We start from the raw sequence: 20,213 nt of genomic DNA, 5'->3' as shown, positions 1-20,213 counted from the left end.
ATTTTTAAATAATATCTTCGATTATGTATGTATTTTATCACATGAAAAATTTAACACTTTTTACGAGTGCTCTAATAAGCCATTTGGCTATATGAGCGATGTTTTTGGATTTCATGTGAGAATTTTCTTTTTGAAATTCAACATACAAGTAGAAAAATCTAAACAGTGTCAGTTACCATAATCCCCCCACAATAAAGCTGCGGCTTATATATCTTTAAAAGTTAATTTTAGATCCAGTAAAAAAATTAAATTCTTACCGTAGAATGGTGTCTAATGTGTCACGTCTTTTAAAATTTTAAAAGAACGTCAAGTTAAACTCACAATATTTAATTTTATTTTGGTGTTAAGCGTTTTTCTTTTTTAAAAATCAAAATCACGTGCTGCTTATACGAAGATGTAGTATGTAAAAAGCCTCGAGACGTGAATGCGAGCCGATCTCCCCATCAAAAAGTCTCGCCACAAAAAGCAACAGGCCTACAACGATACAAATATTCAATCGTTACGCACTAATAGTTCGAAAAATAGAGGACAGATGGCAGTGCTATAACAAGCATTACACAGAAACAAGTTTCATGTTAGGTTCACAACACGTACAGGTACATTCCAACATGTAACAATTCATTAGAAGTTCCGCAGAGGAATGTAGACGATGTGTATGTGTGGTTAAGCAGTAGGGGTGATGGTATGTAAAAAGCCACGGCTTACTACGAAACTTTTTTTCTGGTTATTTTTCTTAGCGCGGCTTATTTACCGGAAAAAATTCTGCGGGTTTTTTTTTTACTTTCTTGTTCTTGTTGCATTTAATATTAGCGAATTTGTAGAAAAAATGTAGTGCATTCAAAATAAAAGTCTCATCTCAGCGATAGCAGACACGAAACATTTATTCGACGCAGAAGAATAATTCCTAATTTGCTGATTTTTCACATCTATTTTGGAAGGTAGATGGCAGAACTTCCTGAATGCATACATGTACAACACAAACGTATAGATCTGATAAGTTCCATAAATACAACACAATTCTGACGCAGCCCACTTCTTTCTCAGATAAAATAGTATCAAATTGCTCTATGGCGATAGATCAAACTTGTTGATGGTCAATAAAGTGCATTAAAAGTGGTGCACTTGTAACACATGCGGTAGCTCGTCAGGAAAGGCGTCCCAACTGAATTTGTAACAATAACAGACAACAAATTGAACATAAATGCATGTTTGAGCAACATGAAAATTCGGACTATCAGTTGCTCTTTTCTCCCCCGGGTATAACAAATAACGATTACACTTAAAATACTGTAAAATATTGTAAAACAATATACAATTATAATAAAATACAATTATAATAAAATACAATTACTCCTCTCGAATTAATCAAGTTCTACTGTGTTTTTAAAAGTTTTGGGGGCCCAACCTTCCACCAAGATAGTGCGTCTAAAAATGGGCAGTATCCCCCTTTTTCCGGAACGGGGGAGCAGTTAAAAAAATATTCCTAATGAATTGGACGGTTTTTTGGAACTGCGCGCTAATGGGAGATGGATTAAAAGGATTTGCGCCTCTCGAAGTGGGAATAAAATTTTAGGCTGACCACCAGTTTACCATAAAATGCAAATGCCTCGGCTAACGAAGATTTTTTTCCGTGATTTTTCTACATCGGCTACTGAATACGGATTCGGCTAATGAACATTTTCGTTAATTGAATGCACATGCTAGTATAAAACAGCCTCATATCGTGAACTGAGTTCTACCGCAACTCATCATCAGAATTTGTCACTGGAGCCCTATTGACTCATATCCATCTCGGGAGCTTTTTCTAAATATACCTACACTTCTGTTTCTGAAAACTTTTAAATCATTTCATGCAAAATTAAAGATTCAGATAATAGATCTGAAATGCATTAGGAAAAAAAGGAACTTTTGTTCTCAGAGCACGCGTTGTTTCAGTGCAAGACTTAGCATCAAACTGAACGGTCTGGACATTGGGAAATCACATTTCGGCTAACGAACATGGTTCGGAACGAATCATGTACGTTAGCCGAGGTATCACCGTATGTGTGAAAACCCTTCTTAGCAGAGCTGGAACTACAGGAAGCAAAGGGCGCAATTGCGCCCGGGAGGTAAAATTTCGGAATACAAAATGAAAAAAAAAGTATTTATATATATTTTTTCAAAACATATAAAATACTTCATTATAGAATAATAGAGTTTTACAAGTGTGTGGGGGAGGAGGTCCAAAATCAAATTTTTCCCCTGAAAAGTCCTAGTTACGATCCTGCCTCTATGACTACAAATTTATTTTCAATGGAGACAATTCCCCTTTGATTAGAACCATCAAAGCAATCATGTGTTTAGAAAATGTACGCAATGGTTTTCAATGCTGACCTTACGAGACTTGCATTCAAGGTGACGATTGACGACCGGTTGAAATTACAATGCGCGAAACCGACTTTTGTGTTTCGCGGTTAAAATTGAAGGAAGGGCGCAAAATAACGGCGATGGTAGAATTTGCATGAATACGGAAGTACGTACGGGATTTATTTTTTTGTTCTCTCGGTAACCTTCATAACGCTTTTTTTTTCTTTGTTCTTTTTTTTTCGCACTTTGTATACGTAACGTCATGTACGAACTGATAATGACACTGGTTTCGTGACTCACCCGTACGTAAAGAAAACATCAAGAGAAATTGCTAATATTTACGCGAAAATTCCTGCGCATGCAAAAGTATTTTTTATACCTTATCCTAAGATCACGAATTCGCAATAACTACGGAACCGTCAACCTGTATTTGAATATTTAGTTTTGAACTTGATAAGTACGGCCCGAGAACCAACAAGGTTAGGATCAGAAGACAAAAAAAAACAAAAAAACTCCAAGGTGATTCTGGGAATCTCAATAAAAAATAAATAAAAACCACAGTTCTCGATAAAACATTATTTTATGAATAAATAAATCGTAACGCTAGGGGCTGGGAGTGTATGCGTTGCGAACCTAATGTGAAGTTTGTTTCTGTATAATACTTGTTATAGCGCTGCCATCTGTCATCAATTTTCAAACTATGAGTGAAGTGTAATGATTGAATAATTGAACCGTTGTAGGTAACAAACCCTGTTGCTTACTGTGGAGAGACTTTTTGATGGAGATATCAGCTTGCATTCGCACCTTCAAGTTGGGAACCACAATTAAATTAAACTAGACATTTTTAATTAATGTCTGTGATAACTGATAATTAAGCTGCCGATAAAAATTGCACTTTTGGACAATGTGATCATAAGTAAATATATATTTATAATTATCATTTATGTTGATTGATGCTAAATGTATTTTCTGAATACTGAAAGTGGTGAATGTATTTTCTTTAACTCATTTAGCACTGTTCTTTCATTTACAGTTGATCATAGAAAATTGTCTACGGTCGACTATACAGGCCACGGCCTCTTGTCGACCAATAATATGTTATATATTGTAATCTTATGACATATCTTAAACTGAAATAAATAAATAAAAACAAATAAAAGTTTGAAAGACATTAAAATTTACAAAATTTAAAACAGATTTATGTCAACTTAATATTTTATACTGTTAACATGCAGAACCTGACTTTGACTTGGAAGAGCAAATTGTTAGTGAGGAACTACGACTATAGTTAAAGCTGTTTCGTTAGCCAGCGAATCCTCACGCATTTGGAAATGGAAATCGTTTGCCCACTTTATATTCTTACAAAGTTTTGTCGAGTTTTCGCCATCAGCCACTGTGCAGTCATGAGGGCATCTTGCTAAACTCTTATCACGAAGATCCAGGTTTGAATCCCTGTGGCGGTACAGTGGTAGCTGAAGTTGATTTTCTGCTGTTTCCAACTTCGAGGCGCAAATGCTGGGCGGTCTTCGGCAGAAAGCATGCAGACTTTTAACACGATACCTACAACACGAAAATTCAGGGATCTGCCATTTTCAGTTCAAAATATGAAAGACAGACAGACGGCAACACCATTAGACCACGAAGCATGCTCAACTCTGACAACATAGATACGTTAAGGCCACATATATACTCAGAATACACGTTGCGGTATATATCTATTCATTTAAAATTACTGAGAGGAATGTTTACGGGAAGAATGAACGGTTAAGTAGTAGCCTATCTACCACAGCTCTTGTGTTTTCATCAACGTAACTTGCCTGACTGGCAGTGTTTACAATGATGGAGCACTTGCCTTAGGATTGGATTGGATTTTGGATTTATTATCGCAAGGACCAATTTGGTCAAACTGCGCCAAGCATTTGAATTAATTCTGGCTGGAAAAAATACAACCTCTTTTAAATGGACTATGAACATTATCACATTATCGTATATGTATGTATTTCTCAGCCACCTCGCAAGGCATTTTGCCTGTTGTGTCCTTGTATTTGTATTTGTATGACACTGAAATACCAATTAATTACAGTCAAATCTCGATCACAAAAGCATGAACACGAAACAAGCGCAACTCGACAACATAAATATGTTATGACCACACATACACTCAGAGCACACACTCCGGCATGTACCGATTCGTTAGAAATTCCGTAGAGGAATGTGTACGGGGTGCATGCACGGTTAAGTAGTAGCAGTAGTAGCAGTCAAATCTCGATAAGTCGAATGTGCAGCGGCCGACAAAAAAATTTTAAGTTATCATTAGTTCGACTTGTTGGAAATTCTGATTTTTGAGAGTGGGGGAAAAAGAAAGATTTATTAAAATAAAATAAGCGCTATTTACGAATGTCGTATTAGTAAAATATGTCAAATAGCTGAAGGTTAAGAGATTCGAAAAGACAATTATTTTAATTAACTCATTTTTAATTATTGAATGAGAATACTTAGAGATAAACTAGACGTACATACTGTATTATGAAAACAGACGCATACACATGATACTCGTATAAGTATAAAACAAATTATAAATAAAGTGTATACAAGATTATTTTCTGATTTTCTGTCAAAACAAATGCTCTGATTTTTGACTGTCTTTTTTGTTGTCCTTCTTTCGTGAGACAGTCATTCCCTTTTTTTTTCAAGCGGACAAATGAATCCGCTAAATGAATTTGCTGAATTCTATTGGTAAATGATATTTAAATTTCTCTCATTCTCGGAAACTTCGACTTAAAGGAAGAAAACGAGTTAGAGAAAATTTTAACATTAAAATACGGAAAAAATATTTTGGGGCTGAGTGAAAACTTCGACTTAAACAGATGTTCGAGTTACCGGAGTTGGACATATCGCGAATTGACTGCAAATAGCATTTCAAATGTTCAGAATTTTTTATGAACAATTAGCAAGCATAGACGAAAAGCTTTCGGGCAAAAGGGTTACAGTGAGGGCTGGTATCACTAGATGTTTTCACGTCTCGAAATGTTTGCAAAATGATATCTTCGACATCTCATCACATATTTATGTCTCGGTTGCAATTAAGTTGATCTGTCTTACTGTGATCGGACATTGTGTACTATTCTGGTTCATTTAAAATTTTCAAGAAATAAAGAAAAAAAGCTGATGAAGATGCTAACCACTACTCTGCTAATGATGTCAAAGTTACGCAGATTAGGTATTTGAAAAGTCTTCTGCCATCTGCCTTCCATATTGGAAGTGAAATTGATAGAATTTTCGTGTTTTGATATAAGTATCGTGTTGAAGGTCTGTATGCTCTCTTTGTATTTTTTTTTTAATGAAGGCTTAATTGCATTCGCCCCTTAATGCTAGTTACGAATGTGAATACTCAATTTCAGGTCCTTCAGCCCACTGACTTTCAGCAAGCATTGATTCTCTCTCAGCAAGCATTTTTTATACAAATTTTGTTTGTTAAATAAAAGAAAAAAAATTCTTGCATGGAAGTTGAACTTCATCCTAAAAAAGTGTGTCTCTTACGTTCAGCAATTTTTTCTTACGGCGATCAATTGATCTTGCGGCGCTTACGCCGCGGTGCAGCATAAAGAAGTATTAACGCTGTTTTACGTATAGTCATATATAGCGGTGTTTCTCAACCTTTCTGAAAACAAGGACCAGTAAAATGTCTGAAAAAATTTGATGGACTACTTGTCTCCCGTATTAAGAGGCATCCCTTTAATTTTCGTTGTTCGGATGTTTTTATGCATTTGTCCCGTTTTCTCAACGATGCGTCTTTGAATTTGTGGTATTTAACAAAGTCGCGAATACACACACACACAGCGTTTTCATAATATAACTTTTTTATGATAATTATAGCAAAAATTATTCAGTAAATACTTATCTCGCATAATTGGCAGGTTTAACGCTTTTTGTCTTCAATTTTTTGGAATTTCAATAAGGATTGGTGATTGTGCCTACTTTTGACAATGGTTTTGAACGACAATTAGTGATTTCTCGTATATTTTATTTATTATTATTTCAGGTCCTAATTTACCGAATTTCATTTTTCTTAATGAAATACGGGTCATCAGATCATTTGAATATTTTTTCGCAAAATACAATCGCAATATGCGAAATTTTTTCATGAAAAATGTATTTTTCGTAATAAAATATTTCCAACACGGCCACGACCTTCGGGACAATGTGGTTATATTGCGCATGGTGCAGAGTTTAGCCCTGTTCGGTAAGTAAGTAAGCCCATTATTTCACATCTTCAGCAATTTTAGCAGTAATTAATAAATTGTATGGACAGTTACAATTATATTTGCAATTTTTGTCGAAATTCAGTGATATCCCATATTTAGGATCGCAATTTCCTGCATTCTTCTCGACGATGTAAGGTGAACCTAAGTATGAAGGTATTTTTTTTATTTGAACCCATATGGATAATACTAATATCAATTACAACGAGCGAATAATTTTATCGAGTCAGCCTGCGGACCACCTATGCCATCGTCGCGGTCTACCCTCTGGTCCGCGGACCATAGGCTGAGAAATGCTGTCATATAGCATATCATTCGCATTTTAGCATAACAATCAAAAATAATTCTGATTCGTCAATTTTCTCCGTGAGTAAAGAGATTTATCTGAATTTACCGAAATAACGAATATAATAAATTTACCGAATTCCAAATTTTGGGTTGGTTACCAGGTGGTTCAGTTATAACTAATAACATGTGTGATGGATGTAAGTTTTAAAAAAAAAAAAAATTCAAATTATTTTCACAAAATTTCTCACTCACCTTTCATCGCAGTCGCAGTGGCTGATGGTGTGAATCCTGAAGTTGAAGAAATTATATTTGAATGTGAAGCCTTCAATCGTGTGAGGACAGTGGTCGTGATCCCTACAGCACCGATCAGCTCCAGCGTTGTAGCCGAGCTCGTTGAATTTCCTGGCGTTGCTGCCTGAACCGCACCAATTCGTTCCCGGGTACAGGAAGATGTCCCTCTTCATCCTCTTCAACTTGCCATCGTGGTGATGCTTTATGGCTTCTCTGATGGTCTTGTGCAGTGCCTGGCATTTTTTCCTCTGAGTCTTGTAGTCGATGATCGCCAGCAGATCCTCAGACAGATGTTCCCTTGAAGGTAAGACCTGAAGGGTGAAGTTGCCGACATCTCTCACATATCGGGACATTGACGGCTGACAGCAGTCGGCAGCTGTTCCATTGTTGAATCTCAGGTGCATCCGGCAACCCGGCTCATCAGTGAACGTCTTGAAGAAGTCATCGATTGCCTCCAAGTCTTTGACGTACTCGCAATCTCTCAATTCCCATCCGGCATCATATATCAACTGGATGAAATGCCTTCCGTCCGTAATCTGCCTGAGAGTAAGTCCCTGTTCTGAGACGGACGTCGATACCGACGTTTCAGAGGCCTCTATGATATTATTAAAGGAATCGTGTGAGGACATGTCCACAACAGTTTCCAGTGACGATACCCGTCCGACATGAATTCGCTTTTCTATTTCACCGTCGGAAAGCATTCGGATACACAAAAAATCCGGAACGCTCTGAGACAGCCAATACTCATTACGGGATGCCGTAGCACGTAGCAAATTATTCATTGAAATCAAGAAAGTGAGAATCACAAACTTTGAAACGTCTTTCATTTTATAATTTCCAAAATGGAGCATTTAGAGCCTGACTGAGAATTGGGAAAGAAAAATGAAAATTTTTCAAAAGCTTGATTTCAAATTGACGCAAAGCTGATATAGATAGTTGTGCGAAGTTTCTGAAGTTCCTTTATATATAAATTCACGGTTTTTTTTTCTTTTATGCAATCATTATATAAAGACGCATTTACATACTTGCAGAAGAAACTCACGCAAAATCTTATTCGTCGTACATTTTGTTTCTAGAAATTACTTCAAATGATGATTCATTATCCACCATTAGTTCTATAGATCATCAATTTCTATTCTAAATATTTCGTTCAAGACAGAGATTTCTTTTTTCCTGTATCTTTAAATAATTTCTTGAGAATCTGCGAAATTACATCAGAGCATATCGTAGACAGAGAACCGCTCCTCCGGGTATAAAAATTTCTGAACAGAAAGAAATGGGACTTACCGAATATTTCGAAAATCCATAGTTAAACTAATAATAATATATCTGACTGATCAGTTATTTAACAAATAAAACTCGAGACCACTGGATTTTTGAAGTTCTTCACGAGAAACTGTATGGGAAGACCAAGTTTATATTATTATCACTATTATTTATGAATAAGAAATAAGATTTTTTTTTTTCTTTTTTGAAAATTCTTCCTCAATATCAATTATTTCTCCATCGGTTGTCGGATATCGAAATGGTAATGGGGAAAAAAATCCTTAACATATAAATGCATTAAATGTTATACTGGCAATATGTGCTTGTTGGCGAGTAGGAGTCAATGCAACTTCTGAGATGAATCCACTGTATCTAATCCCTTCTCCTCCCACCACGTGCAAGCATCCATAAGAAGAAAAAAAAGACCAAAGCGTCTACTTTTTCTCGCCAAAACTTTTCGGAAAGTATGATAATGTCGCCAAAATGTTGGGGAAAAGTTTTCCGGAAGTTTTAGCCCGTGTGTCTTTCTCTCTCTCTCTGTGAACCCGCAATCTTCGATTTTTCTCGCAAGTTTTCGGCTAACGATTTGTAATAACAAAAGTTTTGAAGCATTTTAAGATCAAACTTTTTTTCCTTTTTGCAAAGCAAGAATATTCAGTACTCGGTCATATTCAGTCCAGAATATTTCAATCACATTGAAATTCAATCAAAAAAAGAACCAAAAGAACCTGTGAATAAGTCTTGTAAGAGTTTGTTATATTAAGGCAGGTTCTTAACCTATGTGGGGGGGGGGGGGGCATGCTGCCGATCACCTCTGGTTCGGATCGGCAAAGATGAGGCTGGGACTAATGTCATCATTTTTTTTGCTTTTCATGCTATAAATTTACTATAGAAAGGGCCCGTGTAAAGTTTGGCTTGGGGCACTCCAAAGATCACAGCATTGGGACCCTGCCCAAAAATGTGGGGGCCATGGTCAGCGGCAGACTTTATAAAGTTATTCACCCTTTATAGTTAATGTTAGTAATACAGTGAAATCTCGCTACAACGATAAATCCCTTTACAACGATATTTTTTAAAATCTTGTATGGAATCGCCTATAGTCAATGTTAAACTCCTCTCGATACAACACTATCCTTCACTACGATAAATACCTCTATAACGATATTTTTAGGAGACAAAAAATCGCTGCAACAATTTTTTTTTCTATATTTTGCTCAAATTTGTTTTGAATTTTATTTTAACTTCGGGGATGGGGATTCAGAAAAATCACTTTGCCAAGAGGGCCGTAATACTCTTAACACTCTCCTGCCACTTTCTAATTCGTAGGAAAAAAATATTCAAAATTGTATAAATTTTTCGCACTCGCTAAAAAGCAGCATTCACGGAAGTTGGCATGATTTTTTTTTTATCAGTGAGAAATTTATCGTTTTCAATTGGCAATAAGAAAAGTTGAATAAATGATTAAATTAAATTTTCTGCATGCGAAATATGTCTTTTAAAAATTTAAGGGTTGTCATGACCTCTAAGGCTTAAAAAACCGATTTTTCAAAAATGATTTTATATATATATTTTACTCAATTGCAAATCAAATGTAAAACAATGTTTGTGCTAATCGGTTAATTCGTTTTTTCAAAATAAAAGAAAAAAGGCATGAATGACAGAAGAGTAAAAGTATTCGTGAAGCAAGCTTTGAACGCGTTTTCCCTCAGATCGACATTTTTGCTGCTCATTTATAAAATAAAAGGAAAACTACCGCACCAAAATTACAGAAATTCAGTAGGAATGTTAATTCGATGTGTGTTACTAAAATGAACCCTTGATTTAGCAATTGACCAATGAGAAGTATTTAAAAAAAATTCTAATTCAAGTATTTGAAATTTACCTTATTAATCAACTTCAAAAATTCATAAAATCTTAACAAATAGTCCGATATCCCCATTCCAAGTTAATTTCATTAACAACATATCGAATTAATATTCTTATGAAATTTCAGCAGTTTAAGTGTAGTAATTTTTGTTCAATCCTATGGATGAGCAGCAAAAAAGTCGGTCAGGAAAATGCATTCAAAGTTTGTTTCTTGAATACTTTGACATTCATTGCTTTTTTTTTTATTTTGAAAGAACTAATATTAACCGATTAACACAAAAAAAAATAGCATTTGATTTGGTGTGGTGTGTGTGTGAGACAGATTTTTTTGAAAAAAATCGACCTTTTATTAAAAGCCTCTGAAATCATAACCCCACCTTCCTGTATATACGAGAATATTGTATATGTTGAGGTAAAAGGATCAATCCATGATTATGATTATTATGCATAATCACTACACTCTTGTAAGTTTCATAAATTTTTCCTACGTTTATTACTTCTATCGTCAAGTAGGCATAATGTCCAATTTAAGAACTTAGCACTTTTACCGGTTATTATACATAATTATAAAAAATACGTTTTGTATATTTGATGAATGACGCTGAATATTTTTCTTTTGAAGCGTTTTTTTTACATAATTTCCAAAATTTATTTCTTAAATATCGGGATAAATTTATTTTACGTATCTTTTCACCTGTGATTATATAATTTCTGGATTTAAACAAATTTTAGTTATGTGAATCGGAAATAAATTCGAAGTTTTATCACATAATTTTATATAATTTAACTAAAACAATTATATGATAATTTTTACCTTAGAATGATGTAATAATGTAAGGAAATTTAAAAATTGTTATAGCTCAAATGTGAACAAAATAATAAGATTCAATCGTGGACATCGGAATTACAGCCCCTATCTCTCATGAGAGATGGGTGACAGAGCTCACAGGGCATGGACAGCCATGTAACGAAGATATAAAATAACTCTCATTAATACAAATAAATACAAATGCAAAATCAGAAGCCACGACTGGCAAATCGCTCAACAAGGTGGCCAGAAAAAAAAGAAAAACATCAAAATAAAAAAATAAGGATAAAATACTGTAAAAAAACACATAAAATGAAGTTAATCCAACATCGCTTAAGTAAAAAAAGCTTTTTCAATAATGATCGCATGACAGTAACTTTTTCAACAATGTTCGCATCACATAACTTTCTTAGCAATGCTCGAATAACAAATTCTCAAGTATCAAGAGCTTTACCAACAACGATTGCTTAACAAAGATTTCCACGCAATGCTTTCGTAGCAATAGCTTTTCCAACAATACTGAATTAAAGTTAGTTTTCAAACAATAGTTTTTTCAACAACGCTTGCTTAATAAAAGATGTTCAAACAATGTTTACATGACAACAACTTTCTCAACGATTCCACATGAAAATAACTTTCTCAACAATGATCGCATGACAATAACCTTTCAACAATGCTCTCAGTACAATAGCCTTTCAACAATGCTCTCAGTACAATAGCCTTTCAACAATGCTCTCAGTACAATAGCCTTTCAACAATGCTCTCAGTACAATAGCCTTTCAACAATGCTCTCAGTACAATAGCCTTTCAACAATGCTCTCAGTACAATAGCCTTTCAACAATGTTCGCATCGCATAACTTTCTTACTTAGCAATGCAAGAATAAAACAACAAATTCTCACGTATCATGAGCTTTTCCAACAACAAACAACAACCGATTTCCGAACACACTACTCACTTAGCAATAGCTTTTCCAACAATACTTAAATAACAATAGTGTTTCGAACAATACTTAAGTGACATACGCGTTTCAAACAATACTTAAGTAACAATAGCTTTTCGAACAATACTCAACCAACAATAGTTTTCTCCATAATGTCATAATTTCTTAACAAAAGATTTCGAACAATACTCAACCAACAATAGTTTTCTCAATAATGTCATAATTTCTTAACAAAAGATTTCGAATAATACTCAACCAACAATAGTTTTCTCAATAATGTCATAATTTCTTAACAAAAGATTTCGTACAATACTCAACCAACAATAGTTTTCTCAATAATGTCATAATTTCTTAACAAAAGATTTCGAACAATACTCAACCAACAATAATTTTCTCAATAATGTCATAATTTCTTAACAAAATATTTCGAACAATGTTCGCTCAAAAAACGATTTTCAAACAGTGCTCAGCTCACATGACATTAACTTTCTCACCAATGCTCATATGACATTAACTTTCTCAACAATGCTCATATGACATTAACTTTCTCACCAATGCTCATATGACATTAACTTTCTCAACAATGCTCATATGACATTAACTTTCTCAACAATGCTCACATGACATTAACTTTCTCAACAATGCTCGCATGATAATAACTTTCTCAACAATGCTCCCATGACAATAACTCTCTCAACAATGCGCACATACCAACATATTTTCGAATAATTCTCGCGTAGACAAATCAAAACCGTCATATATTTTCATCGATTTCCCCTTTCCCAACAATATTAGCAAAAAAATAGTATATCCGAAACGTTTCATGAATTTTAAACCCCAAAGTTAATGGCTCAAGGTACAGCGCAATTTTCACATACAATATTATAATTTTCAAATTTATCAATCCCATTTGAGAAAAAAACATGACACTAGAAGGAGAACAAAAAAGGTTTCGTATTTCTGACAATTTATAACATTTTGTTGGTTTCATTCATTTTCGACAAACGTCATATCAGTACCATATATCGAACATTTTAAAAAAATTCACTTTCTCTTATAAAATTTCTTTTTCCTTCAGTTTCTTTTCTTTTCTTATATTATTCCTTCTGCTTTTCGATTAAACCAGTTAATCGACTGAAAAATAAATTATATACACGGTATATGGACACACACACATACTCGATTTCGACGTGAATTCCTACTTTTTCATTCTCCCAGTCCAATATCAATTTTTTTTCTAACAGGAAAAGAAAAAATCTAAACAAATGTCAAATATATTCTAACATAAAACGTAGCTTATAACTTTCTTTTTACCTTTTACGTAAAGAAAAGCCAAGAAATGAAAATAACCCGCCAAAGGTGCTTGTATATAGCCTATAACCTATATTTTTTATTTTATACCTTACGGCATTTGAATGAGGAACATTTGTTTTGTTTTGTTTTTCGATATATATCATCATTAACAAACTACAAAAATAAGAAATTTACTTATATAATTTTCACTTATTGCAAATTAATTTAGTAGAAGCTGAATAACAGAGCTTGCATGTATAAATAGATATTTTTATTACATAACGACAACAGTGGCAAAAAATGAATCAATTCGGGTGGGCAACATCAATTCATGTTGAATTTGCAAAAACAGATTTTAATCCAAGATTATTCCATATAATTGAGAGAAATTATGGTTAAAATTGTAAAAATTATTATAATTTCTCATAGAATAATGTTCCCGATTTTGAGTATTATGTTATAACAAATTTTTAATAATAAATATAATTTATACTTTTATTGAAAATTTTCAACACTGAAAACTTGTATACACATATTTTTTGAATTCCACAAATAAATTAACAAATGCATTTCATAAATAAACTAACAAATAAATTTCATCAACTAATTAATTTCATGAGCAAATAAATTTCGCAAATTTCATGAATAAATAGATTAGTGAACTAATGAATAAATTTCATCAACTAATTAATTTCATGAGCAAATAAATTTCGCAAATTTCATGAATAAATAGATTAGTGAACTAATGAATAAATTTCATAAATAAATCACCAAATAAACTTCATAAGTAAATAAATTGATGAATATTTCATAAATAAATCAAACAAATGAATTTCATAAATAAATCAAACAAATGAATTTCATAAATAAATCAAACAAATGAATTTCATAAATAAATCAAACAAATGAATTTCATAAATAAATTTCATAAATAAGTTTCGAAAATAAATTAACAAATAAATTTCATAAGTAAATTTCATAAATAAAATTATTTTAGTATTATTCCAAAAATAAAAGTTATTTAATTTCACAAATAAATTAAAAAATAAATTTCATAAATAGATTAAGAAATAAGTTCCATAAATAAATTATAATATTTTTTATTACTAGTAAAAATGTCGGATATTTGGGTGTTCGTGTAGCCAAATCAATAAACTAACGCGCCACTTAACAAATTTGTAAGTGACGCGTAACATTGCTTTGAACATGCTCCCCGCCAATGTAAAAAAAAAATTAATTATTTCATTCAGTGTTCTAAGATATGTTAAGGTGATTAATTTTCCATGATAATGAATCGTAATGATTTCATATACGATCGATGAGAGAATGGATTCACTTAATCATTTTAAGGAATTTAAATGATTTAGATCTATTATTTATACCCCTAGATGAATAATAGCATAATGATTTTGCAGTTTTTGGAATTCAATGACTTCTGGTTGCCGGTCATCGCCAATATGGCGATGAAATTAAATGCGCTTTACGGCCAATGGTAGTAACCATTGTTATAAGCTTTCTTATTTTTTTATATATTTTTTTTTATGTTTTTAAATGTCGTGATTGATACCTGTCTGGTGCAGGTTTAGAAATTCTATCAATTGAAACGGTCTGCGGAAAATGGTCAAATACACATTTTATTTCCGATTCCAGCCTCTCTAAAATGAAATGAAATAAAAAAAAAGTTTTAATAACTGCTGTATACCTCTCCCTTCCTATTCTAAATCAAGCTCTCTATACCCGAAGTACATGCTTTGAAACTTCAGTAAATGAATCTTGTGTGGAAAGAGGGCCGCTTGTACACGTTTAGTACATTGAAAACAGATGTTTCTGATATAATTTAGATAGAATCGCAATCTTTTTCTTATGCTCCATGAATTTCTACCCCACAGACTTACGGAAAATGGGAAAAAAATATATACAGACGAAAAATTACCTTATGAGGAAACCGAATGCAAAAACTGTAGAACGATACGAATTGGTTTCGGTTGATATCGAGAACTCTCATAAGGGTTTCGTTATTATATACGCTGCTCGTTTATTGGCATGAACATTTTGTTTATCGATATCTCTCTCTGCTTGAACGAAAACTATTCCTAAATAGTATGTTTCGTAATAACCCGGAAAATCTCATAAAAGGGTTTTTTACTGTAGGCTTAAGTTTGGGTTTGGAATGATTACGAATCGGATATTTATCGATATTATAGACAAATATGCGTATGAATTTTTGCAAATTTATGCGGGAATGTCCAAAAAAATCCGGTATTATGTCCTACCATTCCTCAGTAATGCTCAGTTATACTTTTGTATAGCATAATTTATGGTTCTTATTAGTTCGTTATGAACAGATATTCGTATTAACTCGGATGTTTTCCTTTAGAATTTATATGAAGATGTGCATCTTGACATACATATCAATAATTTTTTTACAGATAGTGTATAACTGAAGTTGTTTGTGGAGCTATCAGTAGCCTTAACGATCAATCAGAAAATTATGAAGCGTCAGGAACACCTTGATAAAGAAATGTAAAGTTTCGAAACCCCTTTTACACTTTAAGCGGCATTCACGAGATATCTCGCCTTAAAAGCCTCTGATTTTAGCATTGATCAACTCCAGATATTTTGTAAAGGTGAGTTCTCAATGGGACACTTCTTCCTATACAGAGGCGTAAAAGAGGGAGAGCACAAGGGACACATATCCTCTCCCAATCCAACTAAAATTAGGGAAAAAATTAATATTTTGGTAAAAAAAATAAAATGGCCAAAGAAAATACTCTCTTTATATGCTATATTAACCAATTTCTTGCTATTTTCAAAAAACAAATTTAAATGTTTTTTTGAAGGGTGCAACTCAAAATTTCTTGAGAAGAAAATTTTTACCCCCCAAGCTTTTTATGCCCTCTTCAAAGATTGATCCTGCTTATGCCCCTGTCCTATACCCTCTGAAAATCATAAAAAAGCCTACCTCGTCAAAAAAGATGTAAGCTTTTGAAGGAGAGTCTATGATTTTTGATGTGCCAAATACTTGCTTCATTTCGATGCGATCGAAAGGAATATTTGTACCCTCGTTCATAGTTATTCACCGTCACAAAAAAAAAATATGAAAGAATCACATTTAAATATCTGTAACCCTTTAAGCAATTTTTAAATTTTTCCTGATACGCATTATAATGGCCACATTGGAAATCATAAACTTCTAGAAATTGCCATCTATTTTTAAGAAAAAAAATTTTTTGATTGCGTAAAAAAAAAAAATTTTCATTGTGTTGGGGCGAGGGTGTTCCCCCCCCCATCAACACAAAATAATAATAACAAGGAAAAGAAAGAGAAAAAATAATAGTTTTTTGTTAATTATGCTGTTCACTTAATCATACAAAGGAAAAGGTGTGTGTGTGTGTGCGCGCCCCTTTTTTCTCTCCCCCTTCTGTTATCAACCTTGGAACAAAAGCTGACTCCACCCACTAGCAGTTGATTGACACGACGCGGGTAGGGAAGGAAAGCATGTTATCAGAAGAAGAAAACTTACAACGGTATCTGGGCTCTTGGATGCTGAAATGGAAGAGTTCTAGGAACCCCAGATATTTCGGGAATGCGAAAATAAATCGGATCCAGCTAAATGAGATATCTCAGCATTACCGCTGTAAGGGTAAAGGAATCAGTTGATACATAAAAGAATGTGCGTGCACGATTCAATCGAATTTACTGTTATTTTTCACAACCAGCCGGCCCTAGTACAGGGTCGCACTATGAACAGCGTGGGTCCCTGGGCCAAGTGATTTTTCAGAAGCCTTACCTGGTAAATTCCCAAAAAATCCAACTACTACTCTTTTTGTTGAGGCCCCTCTTCTCTTGAGGCCCCCGGGCCGTGCCCGGATGGGCCCATGCATTAAGTCGGCACTGCCCTAGTATATTTAAGGTAACGTCTTTAAATAGACGTAATACTGTTGTTAGTTTGATGAGAAGTATTTTTCTGAAAATTATTCGTTTTATGTTGAATGATTAATCAAGAAATGTCTGCGTGGCTGTGTATGAGAATTGCAAACGTATAAGAAATAGAGGGGATTTATACTTGATACTGTCGGAAATCAAAGTACTCTCTACACTCCTGTAGAGTGCGGAGTAAAGCAATTTCAAAAAAAAAAAATAGAAGGAGACCGTGCTAGCTTTCACATAAAGTCAAATTTGCACTTCAAAGGGACAGGAAAAGTGCAGTCACGTGACCCATTCCTATCAGGGAATGTGTTTTTTATAAGCATATAGGTATACAACGGAAGCTACGTTCTGCCCCCCCCCCCCCTCTTGCGAGTTCCCCCGTGACTGTATGACACTATGGCTAGAAATATTGTACACAGAATAAAACACACTGGAAAGTAAAATTTCAATTACATCTCTTTTCGTCTTTTTTTCAGCGGAGTTTCGATCATTTCTCTGATAAATCTCTTCATCTAAAATGCAACCAGACTCGGTTGTAACGACACCTTGGACATAACGTCATCATCCCGTAGAGAACAATGTTAATGAGCCTTGTGTATAACGTCCATGAAAAAAAATACAACGGATGTAACGACACAATTTTCGACGCTTTCGCTTCCATTTTCAGGGTGTTTTTCCAAGAAATTCTTAGAATTAGAGCTCTGATCACATTCACAGAGAATGTTCGTCTGTTATTATTTGATACCTAACCATGAATTTTAAGAATATGTAAGGCCCGTACACGGGACACGTGCCCGTATTTTTCCCTTCAAGATCTATTGTTTTTATTTAAAAAAATGGTTTGTTTTCTCTGTTTTCTCAACGAAGCTCGTTTTTATTTATAATCTTTGCTCCAATTGGAGACAAAGACAGTTTGCTCAATTTAGAACCATGCATATGACTACAGTAGTTAAAAATGTAAATATTCATCACAACTATATGTGCCATGTTCAATTTTTTTTTTCCCGTGAATACGCAGGGTTTTCACAAATGAATGACATGATTTTAAAAATTGGTATTTTCAACACTATTACACATAATATAATCTGTGGTACATGAAAATAAAGAGAAACAAGTTTTTTTTTTCAACATCGCTCAATAGATAGCAGCAATTCCATAGAACACAGTCACTGAAATTGACTGACTGAACCATTCTTTTTTTTCCAGTTACAAATTTCTAAATCACCTGCACAGAAGTAGCGGTAACAACCCTTGCAGATATTCTAATTCACAAAAACTTTTTTTCGCTCATTGACACTATTTTTAATTTCAATCACTGCGTTCTACGGAAGTGCTGCCATAGGGCCGTCTTAACGCGCGGGCCTTAAGAGAAGAGGGGGCCTCACAAAAATGAGATCCGGTTGAAATTTTCTAGAATTTACCAGGTAGGGCCTCAGAAAAACTACTTAGCCCGAGAGCCCATGATGCTCTTAAGACGGCCCTGCGCTGCCATCTATTGAACGATGTTGAAAAATCCTTTGAATGTTTTTCTTTATTTTTATGTACCCCAGGTTATGTGTATTAGTTTCGAAAATACAAATTTTTAAAATCGTGTCATTCATCTGTGCAAACCCTTTACTTAAATTCATCGTAGACTTGCTGTAGTACCTTATGTACCACAAAGGGGAGTTTGTAAGCAATAAATTGGCAATTTCGCTGGAAGTATTTTTATTGAGAATTGGGGCGATGTGTACTGCGTTTATGATCCCAATTTCCCATTTCCCGCATTTTTAAAATAGAATATGGTCACTCCAATCGTAATGAAATTTTTATGTTTTTTTCTATTTTAAAGGTCTAAAATTATTAACCTCAGTTGTAACGATACCTTCGTTATAACAACAAAATTTCATGGAATATTTGATGGCGTTATAACCGAGTTTAACCGCATATTTTACTGTAAATTTGATAAATCCGGTTGTTATGTATAATCGCTGACGATTTTGGTAAGTTTGATGAATTTCCCCAATTTTATCACTTTTACCGGTGATTATGCACCATACCCAAGCTTCGTTGGTAAATTTAATAAATACCAAAAAAAATTGTCACTTTTACTGGTGATTATGCATAATACATAAGCGTCGTTGTTAAGCATGATAAATCGTACTAAATTCATCACATTTGCTGGTTATCATGCATAGCCGTCATTTTATATTGGTAAATATGATAAATCGGTCACATTGTCGTGGTAAGATTTATTATTTAGATCACCGTACTTGTGATCCAGAGTCTGAATCGGAGATAATGAGCTCTGGTTTGACAATTTTGCCTAACATCCCTGAAATAACTCCTATTTGAAGAATTCTGAAATCGAACCTCGATATAACAAATTCCCATTTGACAGCTTTTGCAAACATCCCCCGATATAACAAACTCACATTTAACAAATTTTACGAACACACCTCGATATAATGATCTCGTATTTAACAAATTTTACAATCGTGCCTTGATATAACGGACTTTCATTTAAAACATTCTTTGATTTAACGAATTTTCACAAGTCAGAATTCAGTTTCAGAAATTTCACTACCTATCTACAATACTTACGTTCATTTTATCAAATTATCGTCAAGTATAATTTTTTTGATTGTTTATCAAATTTACCAACCAGGTGAAAACCATCGTCAGTAAAGGTGATAAATTTACCAACAAACTTACCGAGACGATTGACAATTATCCATAACAACCGATTTATCACATTTACTGTAGTATAGAGGTCTTAACCTTTCAGACATCGGAGGCTGAATAAAAAATTTTCATGAAGCCCGTGGGCCACTTGGTCGTACTGTGATACGTACGATTCTAAGATGGTATACAGATTCATAAGTGCTAAATGTAATGTACTGTGGTGTCTTAACGAATGGGTCAGCAGGTACCCGAGTTGA

General features: G+C 33.9%; 1 protein-coding gene across 1 annotated transcript in view; it reads right to left on the bottom strand.

Moving 5' to 3' along the window:
* The window catches only part of LOC149076493 (uncharacterized), a 28,671-nt gene extending 19,874 nt beyond the window's left edge, over positions 1-8,797 (bottom strand). The window contains exon 1 of the mRNA XM_089245551.1: positions 7,149-8,797. Within this exon, the coding sequence (XP_089101677.1) occupies positions 7,149-8,038 (890 nt within the window). The 5' untranslated portion in view covers positions 8,039-8,797. The remainder of the gene's footprint in view (positions 1-7,148) is intronic.
* Between the last annotated feature and the right edge of the window lie 11,416 nt (positions 8,798-20,213).

Source organism: Pholcus phalangioides, unplaced genomic scaffold, assembly GCF_987345545.1.
Source record: "Pholcus phalangioides strain wild (caught in Gottingen) unplaced genomic scaffold, Ppha-v1.0 ptg000015l_1, whole genome shotgun sequence".
Classification (NCBI taxonomy): domain Eukaryota; kingdom Metazoa; phylum Arthropoda; class Arachnida; order Araneae; family Pholcidae; genus Pholcus; species Pholcus phalangioides.
This window is presented reverse-complemented; position numbering and strand designations above follow the sequence as displayed.